Source organism: Dermacentor albipictus, chromosome 2 (assembly GCF_038994185.2).
Source record: "Dermacentor albipictus isolate Rhodes 1998 colony chromosome 2, USDA_Dalb.pri_finalv2, whole genome shotgun sequence".
Classification (NCBI taxonomy): Eukaryota; Metazoa; Arthropoda; class Arachnida; order Ixodida; family Ixodidae; genus Dermacentor; species Dermacentor albipictus.
Genome location: NC_091822.1, coordinates 106,634,102 through 106,653,653, shown reverse-complemented (window position 1 = coordinate 106,653,653; position 19,552 = coordinate 106,634,102). Strand labels below are relative to the sequence as shown.

General features: G+C 47.0%; 1 protein-coding gene across 3 annotated transcripts in view; it reads right to left on the bottom strand.

The window, feature by feature from the left end:
* Positions 1 to 19,552, bottom strand: part of LOC135914918 (uncharacterized) — a 76,937-nt gene that overhangs the window by 8,700 nt on the left and 48,685 nt on the right. For all 3 annotated transcript variants that reach the window (XM_070533011.1, XM_070533013.1, XM_070533012.1), the window contains 6 exons: positions 17,090 to 17,209; positions 12,528 to 12,632; positions 10,879 to 10,959; positions 10,122 to 10,205; positions 8,568 to 8,736; positions 1,482 to 1,640 (listed from right to left, as the gene is read on the bottom strand). In XM_070533011.1, the coding sequence (XP_070389112.1) occupies positions 1,482 to 1,640; positions 8,568 to 8,736; positions 10,122 to 10,205; positions 10,879 to 10,959; positions 12,528 to 12,632; positions 17,090 to 17,209 (718 nt within the window). The remainder of the gene's footprint in view (positions 1 to 1,481; positions 1,641 to 8,567; positions 8,737 to 10,121; positions 10,206 to 10,878; positions 10,960 to 12,527; positions 12,633 to 17,089; positions 17,210 to 19,552) is intronic.

Genomic DNA, 19,552 nt, shown 5'->3' with positions numbered 1-19,552 from the left:
GCATACGGCTTAAAGGCCAACCTAGTCGAGTGGCTGAAAAGCGCGGAAGCGTACGATAGCAGAGACATGATCATGAAATCAGTTTAGTCACTTGATTTCTCAGTGCACTTCTTTTCAGTTTGAGCCGTTCCATCGTGGCATCAGTGTTTACAATTCGCTTACCGCGACGGGTTTTGAGTCGTAGTCTCGTTTTCGGTTGGGTGTGGTGTCTCAAGGCCTTGTTGTAGAAGGCGCGCCTCGTCGACCATTTTCTACCTGAGTATCATTGCTGGTTTTCCCCGTGCTCGTTGTGGTGTACATGCCTGTTGACCTCGTTGCCTCAACGGTAAAATCGATCGTTTCTCCCAGGTTTCAGCACCAAGTATTAAGGAAATTATGACAGCTCAAAAAACAACCGACTGCTTCATTTGAGGAGAACAAAAATAAACATTATTTCCATAGTAACGCCTGTTGCCGAGCGAGTTCGGAGAAGCACAGGGTTGCCCGTTGACGAAAAGAATGAGGCTAAAGTTGGCAATTTCTCCAGGTAGCGCATCGGAGCTTCTGTGTGATTCGAAAGCAACCTTCACGCCAACTTGGTTCACTGGGCATGTGGCACTGTGTACCTGTGCGCAGCTGTTCAATGAATGTCCTTGTTGCCAATTTGGATCACTGTGTATTAGCGAGTATGTGTGTGCCGCTCTTCAGCGAACCTCTTTGACGTTAACAAGAGTAACTAGAAACTGGGGATGCGTTGCTGTAGAATTACAAAAAAAATGGTCCTATAAACTCCTCCGGCGCTTCGCAGGACCGAACCCGCACCACGCGAGGACTTTACGGTACCGGTACTAAATGATGCGGCGTGCGCAGTAAGAAGCGCGAGAGAGGAGGCCGGCTGCATACACGTTTCGGCGTTTGTAACACGGAGTGTCGCTACACTGCTTCGATGGATTAACGTCGACATTCATCGTGAGATGGCTTCTGAAGGACGCTTACTTACTTATTTATTTCCTGGCCCTCGGCACCACCACTGGTCACCAATTCGGTCCTCTGACCAAAAGCTTTAGAGACCCCAAGTGTATACCACAAGCTGCCCAGCTATCCAAGTTCGCGTAATAGAGTTTAGATACAAACAGAGAGGCATACCGCAAACTGGGTGAACTTCCCGAATAATGCCAATCGCATTAGAAAGTTAATTAAATGAATTTTGCTAATAAGTGTACTGTGCGTTTTGTTTTTTTGATTAGATAATGCCCGCTTCTTCGACCTATTCAGTGTTCGAGTGGGGCCACTTTTGGCTGCAAGCACGGCCATATTCTATTACACGTAAGAAAATATGATCCATATACATGAAATGGCTGCACGGATGCGCTGCGTTGCAAACCGAAGAACTGCTCGTGAAGTCTGCTCAAAATGGCGGTGCCAATGAATCAAAAATAAACTCATTTATACGTTGCTCTCAGAACGTGCTCCTCTTTGCAAATGCTCGAGGGACGGCGTACCACGTTGACGGTGAGGGGCATCAGTATGCGGCTGAGCGCGGCGTTGTTCATCGTCTCGGCGAGCAGCGTAGCGACGACGGCCAGCACGATTTGCACCATGAGCGGGGACAGGTGCACCCAGAACGACATGTGGAAGGACACCGCAATCGTGTTGTTTCCCTGCAGGTCACCACCCGCCACAGTCAGCAAAACGACGAAGTCAAGGGATACATATTGATGGGAGAGACGATAATTCATACCGCTTGAACTCCCCGTGCCGACAAATACGAAAACGAAAGATTAAAGAGAGATACACAGTAATAAGAGAAACATCGTTAAAAATTCAGCTCCATAGTCTTGGTATAAATTTATCTATCCCTTGTAGTCATGCCTTTCGGAGTCTTGGATGCAGTCACAGAAACCTTTGCGCCACAGTCCAGAATTATCTCACCGCAATTAGTCGACTGCCCTGTAAGACTGATTATTTTTGTTTCAATTTCTCTTTAATTCAGGGCCTTGCGTACATTTTGTTTCTTTTTTGAGTTCATTTTCCCGCAGCCTACTGTTTTATCTCTAAGCGACAGCTTCCAAATGTTAATTCATTCTGGTCCGTTTCATTTATTACCTGATTCACGGCCAACCCGCACTGTAGATAAGCTCACAGAATATTCATGTGAACACTATCAACAACAATAAGGAACAAATGGGTGAACTGTGTAGGAACATTGAAATCACAGGTTTTTTTTATGGATATGCGAAGCACGAAACCACAGGTACAGAGAGAAGAGAGAATTCAAACAGCACGAGAGCTGAATTTCTTCCTTCGTCATCTGGCTTTAGTTCTGCACTGCGTATAATCATCAACGTGTACCGATTCGACCAGTTAGTGCGTACTTTTGACTTTGTATCGTTGCAAAAGATAGTAGATGCGCTTATATCCGCCTCTGTGGCTCAGTAGCTGTAGCGTTGGACACAATCGAGGTCGCGGATAGGGCAGCTGCGGCGGGGGTGGCGTTCAGAAGTGAGTCGGAATGCAGGAGAGCTCGTGTCGCGTGCTTTGGGTGCACGTTAAGGAACCTCCGGTGGTGAGAAATCATCCCAAGACTTCCATTATATATCCATTAGAGTAGCGTAAGCGCCACAATTTTCTCCCCTGATTTTGAGGAGATGTGGGTCTTACACGGGACCGGCTCATCTTGTCTAGTTTTTCTGACTACGAGTACAAAATCGGTAGTAATGATCCGTAATCGCCCAGAAGCTTAGCATCAAACACTATCTTTTTCATTTCAACAATTCTTTTTCATCCATTCGTTCACGCAGCGTGCCACGAGGGAGCACAGAGGAGTCCGTCGTGGCTGCGCTCCGAAGGTCATAATTCATCCTTTCTCCATGAGAGGCATAAGCGCAGGTTTCGCCACCTAGTAAAGGCGTGAAAAAGTTTGCCAGTGAGTGCACTCGCCATCCGCTCACCCAACGCGATTGCTTCTCGGTTGCAATTTTGTTGACAAGCTTTGGGATGGCCAAGTTGGGTGCTGCGGCCCCTTCACGGGTGCGGCCTCACATGGGTTAATACGGTATGACGCCTTCATAGCCCATTGTACAGTATCGGCACGTTTAACTCCACAATTTGAGATGTGCCCAAATACGGTATAACGCCCTCATATCCCACTTTACAGCACTGGCACGTTTAACTCCACAATTTAAGATGTTCCCAAGATTCTATACTAGCGTAAGTGTAGACTTCTGGTGCTTCCTACATATGACTTCCTTATGCGTAAACTGGTAATTCACTAAGCATCTTGTTCGTAAGCGCTCTTTCTCTATGGTAGGCCGCCTTCGCCATTAATGTTCCCTGCGTCAGGATTGCCTGAAATTTTCTTTTACGAGCAATTCTTGCGCAAGAGCGTTTTGCGAATGCAGGCCCTCGTTCTGCGAAAAAACATGTTCCATCTCCTGCAGTCATTAAGTTTGGATGTCCCGGCCAACTTATCACATTGTGTTCAGCCACTAGGCGCCTTACAGGCAAATTATTTCGTATTATTGCCTCTCGATGTCTCTGTGACGCCAGGTCGATGTCGATGTCTCGACCTGGCGTCATGAAATCCGTACCCAATGTGATTAAAAACAAAGAATGACTTTGTTTCAGTTTTGTAGACTCTACAATGGGAAACGCAGTGATGGGGCTGCAACAAATCCTCCCGCACGCGGTAACTTGAAAAAGTTCAACATTCTGTTCCTTCGATCATTAAGCATTTATTATGCATTGTGCATTGTAAACAAAAGTTAGGTGGCGCTGTCGCACTTACGTACAACCAGAAAACGGTAAGGACCTTTGTAGCGCGAAGGTCGATGGAGTTGCGAGGGAGATCTGTGTTGAATTACGAGGTAGAAAAATGCCGACTTCCTGGAAGTCCTTTGCAGTGGTCAAAAATAAAATAAACGTTCGCTTAAGCGAGTAGCCTAACCAAAAAAGCTGCGCATTTTTGCGATTTACATCTAGCGCAGCTGGTACTTCGCCCGTCGTAGCACCTTCATGCACCTCCGGCGTTGTGCTGAGAGTCCGAAGTTGCGGGTTCGATCTCGGGCGCGCCGGCCGCATTACCGACAGTGGCAGAATGCAAAAACGCCCGTGCGCCACGCGTTGTACGCACGTTTGAAAACCACAGGTAGGCAAAATTAAATCTGTATTCAAGCACAGCGGCGTACCTCACAGTGAGCTCGTGGATTTGGCACATAAAACACAAGAATCTATTCTAACATATGGTGGTAGGCCGCTGTTTAGAACAAGGAACTTATACACACACGCACGCACGCACACACACACACACACACCTATCCTAGCATACGGTGCTAGGCCGCTGTTTAGAACAAGGATATATATATATATATATATATATATATGATTTTAGACGCCGGCAAGGCTCTGGAACTATAGCTGCGCAATGTAACTTTTATGACTGCTGAAAACGCACATTCTCTTCCGTGGAGTGCCCATTTCATATTACACTGTAAACGAAAATAAACCCACCCGGGAGTTTTTAAGAGGTGATGTACCCTAAAACCTCCCCTCCTCAAATATTTACTCCATTGTATGGGAGCAAAACAGCGCCATCCCCTCGTTTCACTCCGCTGGCTAGCTGCGGGAGCATTAAGGCGACATGACGCGATTTTACTCCGCTTAAAAATCTTGTTCTCCCGTGAAACTCCGACAGGGAGTTTTAAAAACTCCCCTCCGCCGAAAGAGGTTGGTCACGTGGCGCTTCCCATGAGGCTGTGCGCCTCGCCAGCGACCGGGCGCGTTCGGTGGAGCGGGCAGTGCTCATGGCTGACGGTTTGTTTACGTGTGTGAAGTGTCGTTCCGTGGCAGCGTTTCGTCAATTTGTTTCCCGTATCTCCTTCCAGAAAGTGCTATAGGCATGCCTGAAGCTCACTGTATCTCAGCTTCACGTACATTAGCTGTGATCACTTTGCTGACAACGATGATTGCAAGAGCCACGTTTTCAAGTGCGGAAAAAGGCTTAGGTACACTGTAAACGAAAATAAACCCACCTGGGAGTTTTTAACAGGTGATGTACCCTAAAACCTCCCCTCCTCAAGTATTTACTCCGATGTATGGGAGCAAAACAGCGCCATTCCCTCGTTTCACTCCGCTGGCTGGCTGCGGGAGTATTAGGGCGACATGACGCGATTATACTCCGCTTAAAAATCTTGTTCTCCCGTGAAACTCCGATAGGGAGTTTTAAAAACTCCCCTCCGCCGAAAGAGCTTGGTCACGTGGCGCTTCCCATGAGGCTGTGCGCCTCGCCAGCGACCGGGCGCATTCGGCGGAGTCGGCAGTGCTCATGGCTGACGGTTTGTTTACATTTGTGAAGTGTCGTTCCGTGACAGCGTTTCGCCAATTTGTTTCCCGTATTTCCTTCCAGAAAGTGTTATAGGCATGCCTGAAGCTCGCTGTTTCTCAGCTTCAAGTACGTTTGCTCTGATCACTTTGCTGACAACGATGAATGCAAGAGCAACGTTTTCAAGTGCGGAAAAAGGCTTAGGTATACCTCGAAGCTGCTCACTGGCTCGTGATGTCGGCTCAGGTTCTGACTGTGTTTTCGTGCTGCGTGACCCTGGCTTGTGTTGTTCAGTACGTGAAATGCGACTTTTATGTCTTTTTGGGTACATGCTGACAACGTCTGGTGTAATGTTTGAAAGGACCGCGTAGCAATGGCAACAGCAGCCACTGTTCGAGCGACGACGTCCGTGCTAGTCGCACATGTATGGCGTACCCCAAGTTCGTTGCGGTGCTGTGTTGCCAGTGAGAAAGATCGGAGTGCAAGCAACTGTTTTTATGTATCTGCGAACGGATATTTTCACCCGAAGAAAAACGGTAGGACATAAGTATGCGTACTGTAAATAAAGCTTCTTATTGAGCGATGTGCATCGAATTGTTATCGCGCATATAGGTTTTGGTCACGTCATTGCTTCCGATATTGCATTAACATTACGCTCTATCCGAGACACTGATTTAGACGCATGCCTGCTCGCTCCGAGTTTAAGCATTCACTCGACAGATCAGCTATGTAGCTCCTTTTCATAACCGAGAGATATTGCTTGGACGCGGAGCAAGTAGTGCGGTGTATAATATGTATGACTGCGCATTTTTCGGTGTTACGTCGGCTGCTGCGGGTCATGCTCACACGTAATAATTTGTTGCTACGCTACCACTATATCGCAAAAATTTAATTTTGCTATGAAGCAGACGCACTTACATTTTTCTTGCTTACTGTAACTAACGCACTACTTTTTGGCCGCGAACGCCGGCAGTGTGCGAAGTCGCTCCAGCACTCAGAATGGCATGCTAATTGTGAAAATTTACGCCATTAACTTTTTTCTCTCACTATTCTGAATTAACAGTTTTGTGTTGATTAAGGTATTCTGTTAATATCAGAGAGGCACATCTCGTATGAACGAGCATGGGAGTCGTAATTCTGAAAGAAGCAGAGCTGCTCCCTAGGCGGTTTAGAGGCACACAGTATCGTGGCTATATATACTGGCACCGTTGCTTCTTGGGTATCGCGTGTACGTGGGATGTCTTTCAAGTTTCTGCATTGGGCGTTTCTGAAATGTTTATGTATGTGATGATATATGTGCTTTCATTGACTGGTTTCGTCGAATTTGACGCGGTCTCGTGTGCATATTTCGAAATTTCACCAGCAGCCTCTGTATGTAAAGATGTTCGCGCAAACTGACGCGATCGATGCCTCTTTTTATACTCCCGTTGCACCTCAAAAAAACTCCGTCCATTGCAAAGCAAAAAAGAAAGAAAAGATACAAAAAATACCTCCCATAATTCCACGCGAAAATTCCGCTCGCACGGAGTAAAAATTCTACTCCGATCATACGGAGCATAATAAACTCCGAACCGGGGGGTCGCTAGAGGACAAGCGTTATACTCCCACGTCGGAGTTATTTCCGTTTACAGTGTATACCTCGAAGCTGCTCACTGGCTCGTGATGTCGGCTCACGTTCTGGCTGTGTTTTCTTGCTGCGTCACCCTGTCTTGTGTTATTCAGCACGTGAAATGCGACTTCTATGTCCTTTTGAGTGCACGCTGACAACGTCCAGTGTAGTGTTTGAAAGGACCGCGTAGCAATGGCAACAGCAGGCACTGTTTGAGCGACGACATCCGTGCTAGTCGCGCATGAATGGCGTAACCCAAGTTCGTTGCGGTGCTGTGTTGCCAGTGAGAAAGACCGGAGTGCAAGCAACTGTTTTTATGTATCTGTGAACGGATATCCTCGCCCGAAGAAAAACGGTAGGACATAAGTATGCGTACTGAAAATAAAGCTTCTTATTGAGCGATGTGAATCGAATTGTTATCGCGCATATAGGTTTTGGTCACGTCGATGCTTCCGATATTGCATTAACATTACGCTCTATCCGAGACACTAATTTAGACACATGCCTGCTGGCTCCGAGTTTAGGGATTCACTCGACAGATCAGCGATGTAGCTCCTTTTCGCAACCGAGACAGATTGCTTGGACGCAGAGAAAGTAGTGCGGCGTATAAAATGTATGACTGCGCATTTTTCGGTGTTACGTCGGCTGCTGCGGGTCATGCTCAGATGTAATAATTTCTTGCTACGCTACCACTATATCGCAAAAATTTAATTTTGCTATCCAGCACATGCACTTAGTTTTCTTGCTTACTGTATAACTAACGCACTACTTTTTGGCCGCGAACGCCGGCAGTGTGCGAAGTCGCTTCAGCACTCACAGAATGGCATGATAATTTTGAAAAAGTACGCCATTAACTTTTTTTCTCACTATATTGAACTAACAGTTTTGTGTTGATTAAGGTATTTTGTTAATTTCAGAGAGGCAGATCTCGTATGACCAAGCATGTGAGTCGTAATTTTGAAAACAGCACAGCTGCTCCCTAGGCGGTTTCGGGGCACACAGTATCGTGGCTATATATACTGGCACCGTTGCTTCTTGAGTATCGCGTGTACATTGGATGTCTTTCAAATTTCTGCATTGGGCGTTTCTGAAATGTTTATGTACGTCATGATATGTGTGCTTTCATTGACTTGTTTCGTCGAATTTGACGCAGTGTCGTGTGCATAATTCGAAATTTGACCAGCAGCCTCTGCATGTAAACATGTTCGCGCTAACTCACGTCGATGCCTCTTTTTATACTCCCGTTGCACCTCGAAAAAACTCCGTCAATTGCAAAGCAAAAAATAAAGAAAAGACAGAAAAAAACTCCCACAATTCCACGCAATAATTCCGCTCGTACGGAGTAAAAATTCTACTCCGATCATACGGAGCATAATAAACTCCGAACCGGGGGGTCGCTAGAGGACAAGCAGTATACTCCCACCTCGGAGTGATTTCCGTTTACAGTGTACGTAATGTACCTTCACCTGGCGAGATGCTGTTGTGCGGTACCCGAAATTTACCGTATTGGCGATTTCTTTGAGGTAGCAATGCCTTTCTCGAACTCCTGGATTAAGACTGCATCGCTGGATACTGTTTCGCGTGTCGCATCGCCTCTCTCGGCCGAGCCAAGCAAACAGCTAGCAATAGTCTGCGAGTTCCCATTAAATGTTCACGTGCCTCAAGGACGTTGCTGATGACCTGGACGGCTCCGAACAGCAGAACCACGTGCCACGGGAACGGACCCCAGCAGTCGGTGGCTCCTGCTTCTTTTCCCGTCTGCCGCTGCTCAAGCGTCACGGCCGACGTCACGATCACCATGCTGGACAGCACGCACAGCTGCGCGTCCCTTCCCAGGCAGTCGCACAAATGAGCAGTGCTGTCAAAAACGCTTCCCTTATGGTATGGAGCGAAATTCGACCTTACTTTCATGTTGAAAGATGTTTAAAGGAGAGGCAACACGTGCTAATGGGTGACGAGCGTTTCAAACCGATAATCGTGGAGTAGAAACGACGCGCCGTAGCACCCCATTAAGCTTGAGTTCTGTTTATTTTTTCCTTCCGCGAAGTTTGCATGGCAACCACCGTGCCTTGGAGGCTTTTAGTACCAGCGGTATAGCGCAAGCGCATTTCACAATTGCAAAAGGCGCAAATAGCACTAAACGATGAAAAAGGTCGGACACATAGATATAGATGTATTTGTGTGCCCAGCCTTTTCATGGCCGCTCAAAATTATGTGTCGCAACAAGCTCGGTCAGACCTTTCTTATGGCATACATATTAATCGCAATTGATGTAATGAGGTCGTCGGGAAGCAATAGGTGTCTAAGTTGCAACGGCCTCTGGTATAAAGTTTGTAAACAGGGATGAGCTGCCTAAGAAAGGCTGGCCAAAGTTTCTATAGTAGGACCTATTTCCGTCAAAGGCTACCTTTTAATCCTCAGCATGTTATCTTCGAAGGGTTAGTGCAGTGACGTCAGTTGAGGTTTTTGTCGGTGGCTGTTGGTTATAAAGGGAGATACGCACGTGACGTCACTTCACTAACCCTTTAAAGATAACATGCCGAGGATGACGATTCCGCCTTTGACGAAGATAGGTCCTCTTATCGGAACGTTGGCCAGCCTTTCTGAGGCACCTTATCCCTGTTTACAAACTTTACACTATAGTGTGCTATTCCATTTGTCAGCCGCTTTCTTGATTTAAGTCGCAGCGGGAAACTTAAGATGTACGGCCCTGTTGTCGGGTGCCAGAAGCATCAACAAAATAACCGCGGTTGGTATTTGCGCAAGCATGGTTAACAGCAATCAGCGCGGACTAGAAGCAAGCCCCACTCCTGCACAGTGTTCCGGTTTGTGCAACATCCTAAAGCCATTGTTTAGGTCAGCGAATTACGGCGTCTGCACAAGGAGTTGGTTCAGGAGTTAACATCACGGTCATCTACATCGCGTATGCGTTGAAAAAACAGAAAAACGATCAGCTAACACTCACGGATTTTTATAACAAGCTGTTGCGTCACGACACGATGAAGGGAATACACATGGAAGTTATGAGTAATAATACCGCTCTCATAATTGCGGTGTAAGATTCGCGCAACAGAAACACTTGCTGTGAGGCAGTGATCACTTATTGGATGTTATGTAGACTAACCAGTGGGTTATTCAATATGAAGAAAACGTGGTGATTTGGGCTGATGAAACTGCTAAAAGCGCGAAATATTATATCACACCTATACTTACTCGTGTTCAGCGCCTGCCATCCGAGCCATAAGGTAAAAGCCCCCATAGCTGGCGAGAAATACCGTGTAGAGCAGCTCGCTGTTTCTGCAACACAGGGAGTTGTCAATTATTCCTTTATCTGCTGCATTCTCACTATATAATGACATAACCAACACATGACTAATATTGCAAGTGCCACTAGTATTGCTTATCATCTGGAAGACTTCTGACGCCCTTCTCCCTACACAACCGTTCTAACAGGAGTTTGGCTAGCTGTGCAAGCATGAACTGTAGTGTAACATTTTTCTTCCAATAAGAAATGGTGTTTCAGGATGCACTAATAAATTTCGCACGAACCCCGCCTATTTTCCGAGCACTTCAGTACTTTAGCGCTTATTCAGATCATTTCTACTTTGTAACTGTTGTGTGTGTGTGTGTGTCTGTGTGTCAGAACTAGACTATCCTATTTTCCTCGTGTTGTCTGCCGGCAAGAGGGGGGGGGGTCTTGAAGTGAGCCGCTCACATGAATATAGCTGTAGTAAGTCACTTCATAACTGAAGCAACAACGAATAACGCTTCGCCGCCGTCGACGTACTGCATTTATTATAGTAAACGAGCATCAATCAATACATCGCAGATTTCCATAGGGTGTTTTTTATCTATATCAAAGAAAGTGCATCAAGCTATCCGCGCCACGTAAAGCAGAAAATCATTCGGGAGTTTCTGTTGACTTAACAGGCGCTATTCGATATGACATGCGTATTGAATTCATGCATACCTGGCGGGCTTCATGTTCTTGAGACGCCTCGCCATGTGCCGCAGTATTCGTAAATGCAATTCCGGAATCAGCACGTACTCGCTGCGGGGAAAAAGCAAAAGATTACGCTGTCAGAATACCTGCCTTAGCGTGGGCCCCTGCTTTACAACCAGCGTCCTCTTTTGATGCACTTAACTACTAGCTGTCCGCCTTCATGTGTTCATTCGATCACTTAGTAAACGTACCAAACGCTGCGAAGGCGTAGTAAGAGTCATGCTGTGCTCTATAGCATGTCCACATCACGACGTGTGGCTGCTGCAAAAACTTGAATTTTCCGCGCAGTTAGCCGCGGGAGCTTGTCAAGCAGTGGGCCAACACGTTTGCTGTAAATTATAGCCCAGGCTTAACTTCATGCGCACAGGCTTCGGGAGAGTGTGTCTTTCTCGCGGGAACTTCGCACGCCGATAGTACAAGCGGCAACTTTTTTGAGGACAAATGGAGGATGTGAAAAAAGAATCATCAAACCGCCATCTGGGGCTGTCCAGACGGGTACTCCCTTCATTTATCTCCCTAGTGAGCAATATTGTTCTTACACATAAGGCAATCACCTTCTCAAGACGGAGAAATTACAACTGACGCTTCCCTATTAAAAAGCCCATGTGCTCCATATCTCCTATATCCAATAATTCGATATGAAACATGTCGGATCCAATATAAAAAAACCGTTTTGCCATGTGTCATATGGTGTTATTGTATATAGGAGTTATGCGGGATACATCTTTCTTTTTTTTTCCAGTAGGGATGCCACGTGATCGCGCTTTCACAAGCAACACGACACAGAGCCAGTGACAACGTCGTTGCTGACAGCATGTCGTGCAAACGCAGTGCTGTTAAAGACAGCCGAGCGACTCGTTTCGTATGGCCCAAATGATTTAGCCTATTTCCTACTCTGTGATTCAGCAAAACGCGGCACAGGTACAGCCTTTGTTACAGAACCAAAGACAGCTCGGAGCTTGCATGAGAGAATGCCGTCAGCCTAGGGCTGGCTGCACATCCACTCTTTGAACATGCTAGCGGAGAAGGTGAGCTAAGGTGCTCGATCCTGAAAGGTCTCCACTACCATAAGTTTCTACAGGTGTGGCCACTATGCAAACCCCCCTCACAACACTCAGCCTCAGCAGCTTCATTTCCTAGTGCATGTTCGCATGGTGTTGCCGACACGACCATATGCAGGTCAAAGGCAACACCCACGTGATCCACCGGGGACATGGTGTAGTGGCATATAATTGCTGCTTATAGCCGGATAAAAAGGGCTCTAGCGCTTTTAGTACGTTAAATCCGGTTTCTTATTGGCGCATCCGCCCCTCCCTATTCACCGTGACTCAGTGCTTGCAAGAGCGGTGGCTTGCGCACCTTTACGAGGTTCAAATGTGAGCCGCCAGAGTGACAGCAACTGAACTATCCTAGAGTGAGGTAGGACGCGAATAGCGATCGCGACACCCTTGGCGTTTTCGTGTCTGTACGCTCGTACAACTACGATGATAGATATGCCAAAAGCTCCTTAACGTAGTCGCACATAGATGAAGCGGTAAGTGAACGCGCCACGCAACTCTGGACAAAGATTGAGACTGGGGCCCATATCAGAATATAGCTTAATGGGGTGTGCTTACTACTGCTTGAACATGAAGACGTAGACGTAGAGCAGGCCTATCGCAGATGACAGCACGCAGCTTGGAAAGGTGACCAGGGTCCAGTGCCACAGTGACATCGGTGTACTGCGGTGGAAGAAAGTCGTGCAAGGATGACCCGTGGTAACACGTAAAGCTAACCCTTATCCGAGAGAATCACTGTATACCAAACGTGCTAACTGGAAATGTATCGCTGTAAATTCAGTGTCACTAATGCGGTGTAGTGCGCATTCAATGGAATCTTACATGCGCAACTCTCGGGAAGTGTAACATAACATAGTGTTTTCGTAGAACTCTATTTTGTGGCGTCCATCATGACGAAATATATGCAATACGTGCGTAGCGGTCACATGTTCGAACTTGGTTTATTTAGGCATACTTTCCGTTCAGAGACAACACAAAACAGCCAAAGTATTCTCCAAGCTTTGGAATTTCAAATGGCGTAACAATCCTGCCATGACTAGACCAGAACGTACTTCTTCACCTACAACAGGAAACAGGAAAAGTAAAAAAGAAGGCTGATACTAAACAAGCTTTGTGCAACGCGTAGTGACAGCTTTAGGAACTAGAAGCACATGAACAGATCGTAGAGCACGTGCCGGATTTTTTTTTTACTTTTTTGATAAGAGAAAGGAAAGAGAGGGAGGGACTAGGATATAGTTTATAACCTCGAGCTCAAGTTAATAGCACCAAAGGCATCGATATTTACTTTGATCGGTAGGAGGAACAATTTCAAACCAACGAGATTCGACCAGACAATTGTGAGAAAACTTTCGACAGAACTAAGTCCTAATGAGCCGGTATTTCGAATGAATAAGTGGATGAACGCACAAGAAATCAGAACCTAAATATATTAATATGAAGCACTCATAAACAGAAGAGCTTAAGCTTTACATATTCTCAGAACAAGCTCCATGGCAAAAACTGAAATGGACAGGCGCCACTTCACAGGTTAACAAAAAAATGGCTGTGGCTTAGGTAAGGTTAAGCCCAGGATGCGAAGCATACTAGCCTTTATTTTAGTTGTTGAACCACTGTTTAGCCTGGTGAACTGCTGTTGCTTGGCTATATTTGGTTCGGCTAGACGAAGAAACAACCCATGCATTACTGCTTCGCCTTCAAGAGTGGAACGCGACAGCATTCCCGTCGACCCGCCAAGGGGTGTAAGACAATGGGCTACAGGGCAGCGACTACGCGCCCCGCATTGGACGCGGTGAGCGTCGAGCAAAGCAGCGTTCGGCGCGGCAACGAAATGTGCGCCTGAGCAAGAGACGCACGCCTTATGCTATCTTCGGCTGGTCGTTTCTGAGCGCTCTGGAGCGCTCTCGCGAGCGGCGTTGTCTTCGGCTGGTTGAAAGAGGGTGCGTGCCCCGCGTTCGGCTGGTTCTTCTCGATTGCTTTCCTCTGTCTTAGAGTGCTCTGAAGCGCTCCGAGCCCTGTCGTCGGAGCAGTCATCGAGATTGAAACGTCATCGCAGCGCCGCGTCGCTGCTGTTGGCGACGGCCCACCGTAACCTTGGCAACCTAGGCCACTGCATGCTGGCGTCTCGACGAACGCTCGTCCCGCCCGCACGTCCGCCGGTTTTTCCGACAGCACCGGGAGCTTTGGATAGACGAATCATCGGACGTTGGCAGTAGTCACGTGGTTTCGCATCGGCAATTTCCTCCTCCGAGAGCGAGTCGCACGTTCGGCTTGCGCGCTTGTCTTCTACCTCTGAGCTCGGGAAACGCCCGATCTACCCGACTCTGCTTCGGGGCGTACAGGCGACCAGTCGAAGATACCATTAGAAACAGCTCGTTTCTAAGGCAACACCGCATTCACTAGAGGCGCTTTTGTACCGCTTTGAAGCATCGTACTCGTGGCTCAGTGGTAGCGCCTCCGTCCCGCACTCCGGAGACCCTGGTTCGATTCCCACCCAGCCCGTCTTGCAAGAGTTGAGCCAAAGCCACTTCTCCTCTGTCGTGACGTCACGGTGTCACGTGGTTTCAAGGCGACACCGCCGCGCCTGAGGAGCTGGGTTGAGCTCTCGTAATATGCTTCGCATAAAAATATCTGCTAAGGAAAGAGGGCCATCGTGAATTGAATCGACCTAGGATGGCGTACAAAGAAGTGGCATCAAGGTGTAAACGCAGTAGCTAAAGGGTAGATAAGCACGATGAAAAACAGCCTCATGACATGACACTGTCCTGACGTGATTTCTTTTTGCGACCACAATACGCTTGGAAAAGTTAAAATGAGAAGATACAAAACGAATAGCAAAAAGAAAAGGTCTTTTGGTGCGTTCGAATTATTGACATTATCACCACTCCAGAAACATATGCACTGATAAGCACCTTAGGCCGTGCGCCACATGTAGCGATATATTTCTGTAAGTGTTCTTGGCCTGTCTATAAATGTTTGCAACGTGCTACCACAGGAAGGCGTTGCAATTGGTTGCGTAGGCAGCCTTGTTGCTAAATGGTATCCCATTTTCTCTTATCATACAGCTTAAGACGGCGTTCCTTTAAACGTTGCTGTAATGTATGGTCGTTCAAACATGATGCCATATTATTTTTCATGGGGTCACATTTCTTGCGTGCATATCACAAGCGATCGCTTTTACCGGGTCAGTTATCTCGCTATTTTAATGTTCACCTGTGTCCATCACAGAAACGCTCAAGTGCTTTGCGAAATTTGTTGGAAGAAATTAAGAAAAAAACTTGGAGTGAGAGTCAGAAAGAGTAAAGTGCTAGTCGGAGGTCCCACCTCTCGGCCCTTCCGCATTTTGTTTCTTTCCCGCCTCGCATAAACACGGCACACACTCTGCACAACACTACCGTGCGCAACTGCTAGCAATCATAGGTTGGCCACATATTATGAGAATTTCGGTGCGTGAAACAAAGGCTCCAATTTCAGAATACACTACGGCATAGATGTGTGCACTTCCAGAAGTTGGACAAACCGGACACCGATTCACAAATATATTCGCCGACAGGTCGTGCAGCAAAAATCTACGTTCTGCACAGTGATCCGAGTTTTCCATGTACTCTGCAGGTCCATGAGTATGCATAACAAAAACACAAGGCACAGGGTCCTCATTAGCCGATGCTATAGCATGGAAGTCTACGTCTAGAGAGCGTGATCAGAGCACACCAGCTGCTACGATCGGCTGACATTGCACTCTATAGCTTCAAATGATGCAAAGCGTGGAAATGCAAAAGCTGAAAGAGAAAAGAGATGCTGGAAATAGCCGTAGCTCTACTTCACCACCGTGGAGTGGCCCCTTCACTTGGAACAATGCCTTCTTCTTCTTCTTCGTCTTTATCTGCTTGATAGGAGATTGCTCAGCGCGCATCTGCGAACGTTTAACTCCAAATGACACCGCCTCAAGCTAGGCAAGGTATACTGTGCCTAAATTTTGCACAATCACCAATGCTACAGCAGAATCAATAATGCACCTGGAACACTACGATTGACTGCTGCCACGCTCTGCAGGTGGTGTATGAAAGATCACTGAGCTTTCAGAATTTAAACGAAACCGTAGGTAAGAAAGCCAAAGCTAGGAGAGAAAAGAGCAGGAGGAGAAAGACATGTCTCTCCTCCTGTCTCTCCTCTCCTCAAAGACGTGTAATAAAGTAGGCGAAAAAATTTAAAATATTTGTCATCATAAAGTTGACATTGGATGAAGTTTCTTCTTCAAGAAAGCATAATTCTCGCGTGCACGTGCGAATGTTTACACTCTGGCCAATAGTTCAAGACTCATCATACCTTGCTGGTGAAGCAGCGCACAGACACGGACACAGTGAAGACAAACAGGAAAAGACGACAATCGCTGCACTCGCAACTATTTTATTTCACAACACATACTTCACGTTTATATACCTGCGCAGCCTCAGGCGTCAAAGCAAATCAAGGCAAGATTAAAGGCTTTTTTTTAAAAATCATTTGCCCACGCATACTCGCGCGTCAAAGACATGGCACTTATCTATCATGGTGTGCAATCTTACCGTAATTTGTTGCAACCCTAACCACCATTTTTATTACAGATTTTCTTTTCTCTTCTTTTTAGTGTACTTCCAAAAAAGGCAACCTCACCATGGCTTAGATGTACAGATGGCTGACTGATTCAACCCGCTCCCCTCTTGTGAATATAAAATATGTGTTCTGAAATAAAATAGTTGCGAGTGCAGCGAGTGTCGTCTTTTCCTGTTTGTCTTCACTGTGTCTGTGTCTGTGCGCTGCTTCACCAGCAAGGTATGATGATCACTCACCATCTAGCCCAACTTTCCACTTTACTGAAGTTCAAGGCTCACTACATGTAATAAGGCGCCAGCTATACGTGTCACTGCTTTGCATTATAGGCAAAACATCAACTTTTTTCTTGTTTGTTATCACGGAGAGCCATGATATTATTATTGTGCCTTAACTGCATTGACGAATCGTTAGCTTGTGTACGCCTTGTGATGCTCACCTTTATATGCACGTATAAGGGTCTCAGTATTTGGGATAAATAAAAATAATGCTTAATTATTATAATAATATAAGAAGAACGAGAGTACACGTACATGCTAAAGTGTGCGCTGAGTGCCAACCATGCCGGATACTGGAAGCAGCTGGTGGAGGTGACCGAGATAATTACCAGCGTGGGACCCACCAGGAACGTGCGTCGCAGAGCTTCGTAGACCCTGGGTACAGCGCACGTAAACGCCCGACCCATTAGTACAAATGCATGCTTTAAATCACGTTGTCTATAGCAGCACTTACGACAAGCTAAGCTGTCCGCCTTTTCTCTCTGACGAGGATGACGGCGATAAATTATTTTGGCCTCTTGCTTCCTTCAAATGCGCGAATACAGATAGCGTTAGGCGCTCTTTTTATGTATTTCGTGAAATATATTGAAACATATATCGTATGCTGCCGTTTTAACCACAATTTTTCATCTAGTTTACAGGATCCCAAGCACGGGAACAATATGCATATGATGACAGCCGATGTATGTTCTCTTCCTGCGTACTTTGTTCGCTGCGTTGTTTCAGCAAGGGCATTTGTGTTGAAAGCAGCATCTGCTGACGTTTTTGAACAAGGAGAAAATGGGCCACTATGACCGCTCACATTATCATCATTGGCTGCAGTGTTTTTGTAATGAGGCTATATCACCACGCATTTTCACACGCCTCTTGCTCGCTCAATGTTGGTCGAAGCACTTCTAATAACCATTTCATCACGCAAATTAGATGCTGCAAGCTATACAAGAATGCCGAGAACGACATATTTGAGGATTATCAGGAAAGAAAAAAAGACAGAAGACTCGTGTGACCTTACATGATGGCAGTCTGAACTCTAAGAGCGCCGTTTTTTATAGCGCGACTTTTAGGCACCCGTCCCTGCGGCGAGCGTGGTGTCGTAGCTCGTAATCGAGCGCAAGAGCACAGCGAAAGGTGAAAGCGAACGCAAAGCGCAGCGGGGCGATGTGAAAATGCGACAGCGAAGAGCGCGCCAGGAGGAAAGCGGAGGAGAAGAGTGCAGCGAAATCATGTGACACAAAGCGGTGGAGGAGGGCATGGCGAATGCTTGAGAAAGAAGGCGTAGTGCCGCGGAAGACGGGACAATGGCGACGGTGGCTACGAGTTGGCGCCAGAGTAGCGCCCGTCGTTTAGGCGCCTCGATGGGCTCGCTCGGCTCCGCTCCGCTCGCGCGATCGCGTGTATAGGGGAATTCTACGCGTCGTCTGTACCCCAAAGCAATGCACGAGTGGACGTCTGTCTGCAGCGGCATCTGTGAATCACGCCCAGGCGTCAGCCACCCTGCGCCTCTCGCGATCGTCCGATTAGCGAAGCAGTCGCGCCACACTTCGCTCCCTTCGGAACGTGCCCCACGAGACATATTGTCTGCTCCAGCCGATACATCGCGAAATAAAAAACAGAGCTGCGTGAAAATTTTCAAAGTTCGCTTTAAGGTGTATAGCAATCGTCGTGTTTCTTCGCATCGATATTTTATTTGAAATTTCAGCTCCCTGTAAATTTACCACCAACTATATGATGCTGACCGTTTACTCAAGGATTTAAAATGTTACCCTGAATTAAGTATTTCGAGCCCTAGCTTAAACAAATTGGAGGGCGCTTAAGCTTCGCCTTCAAGAGTGGAACGTGATAACGTTATCGCACCCCGCTCGCACCGCCTACTCAAACGATCGAAGCGAGCCAAACGTCGCGATCGGCACGGAGAGCCGGGCCGCGCCATGAAGAGCCGCACGGAGAGCCGCGACGCGCCATGAAGGCGGATGCCATCATGGGGCGAGTGGCGCGCCACGTGTCGGGGCAGCGCTGTACATTTCGAGGAGGGGGTCTTCTGTGTTTGCCGCAAGATGACTCTGCGTGTGCGCAGAGCGCAGAAGAAATGTAGCAGAAACGTACATCGCTACTCGTTTAACTGCGACTTCTGTAATTTACATGGTCCTAATTAGCGATATACACCGCAGTATAACATTCTACGACACGTTTCTAAGGCAACACCGCATTCACTAGAGGACTTTTTGTCTCGCTTTTAACCATCGCACTCATGGCTGAGTGGCAGCGTCTCCGTCTCACACTCCGGAGACCCTGGTTCGATTCCCACCCAGCCAATCTTGCAAGTTATTTTTATTTATGAAGCGCCTTCCCAGATTTTTCGCTCACGGCCAACGCTGCCGACGCCAACGACACCGGCTTTTCTGCGACACAAGCTCCCTAACGCTGTCACGTTAGAAGTATTTTGCCATAGCTGATTTTTACTTACCGACATGTAACTTAGTATGCACATCAGCTAACTGACCGTAACTGACCATTTTCATAAGTATGATCTCGGTGGTTATTACAGTTCTTTAAGACAACAATTCGTATTCTAGGCTGTTCGTAAAACACACTTCAGACGCTTTGGGGAGCTTATCACAAGCAAGTTATTGAAAATATCATAAGTGACATAGTTTGAACCTCACCTGTGCTCATCAGTCCTAAGTCGCCCCTTATTTTCGCGAAAGAAAAACAAGGTCA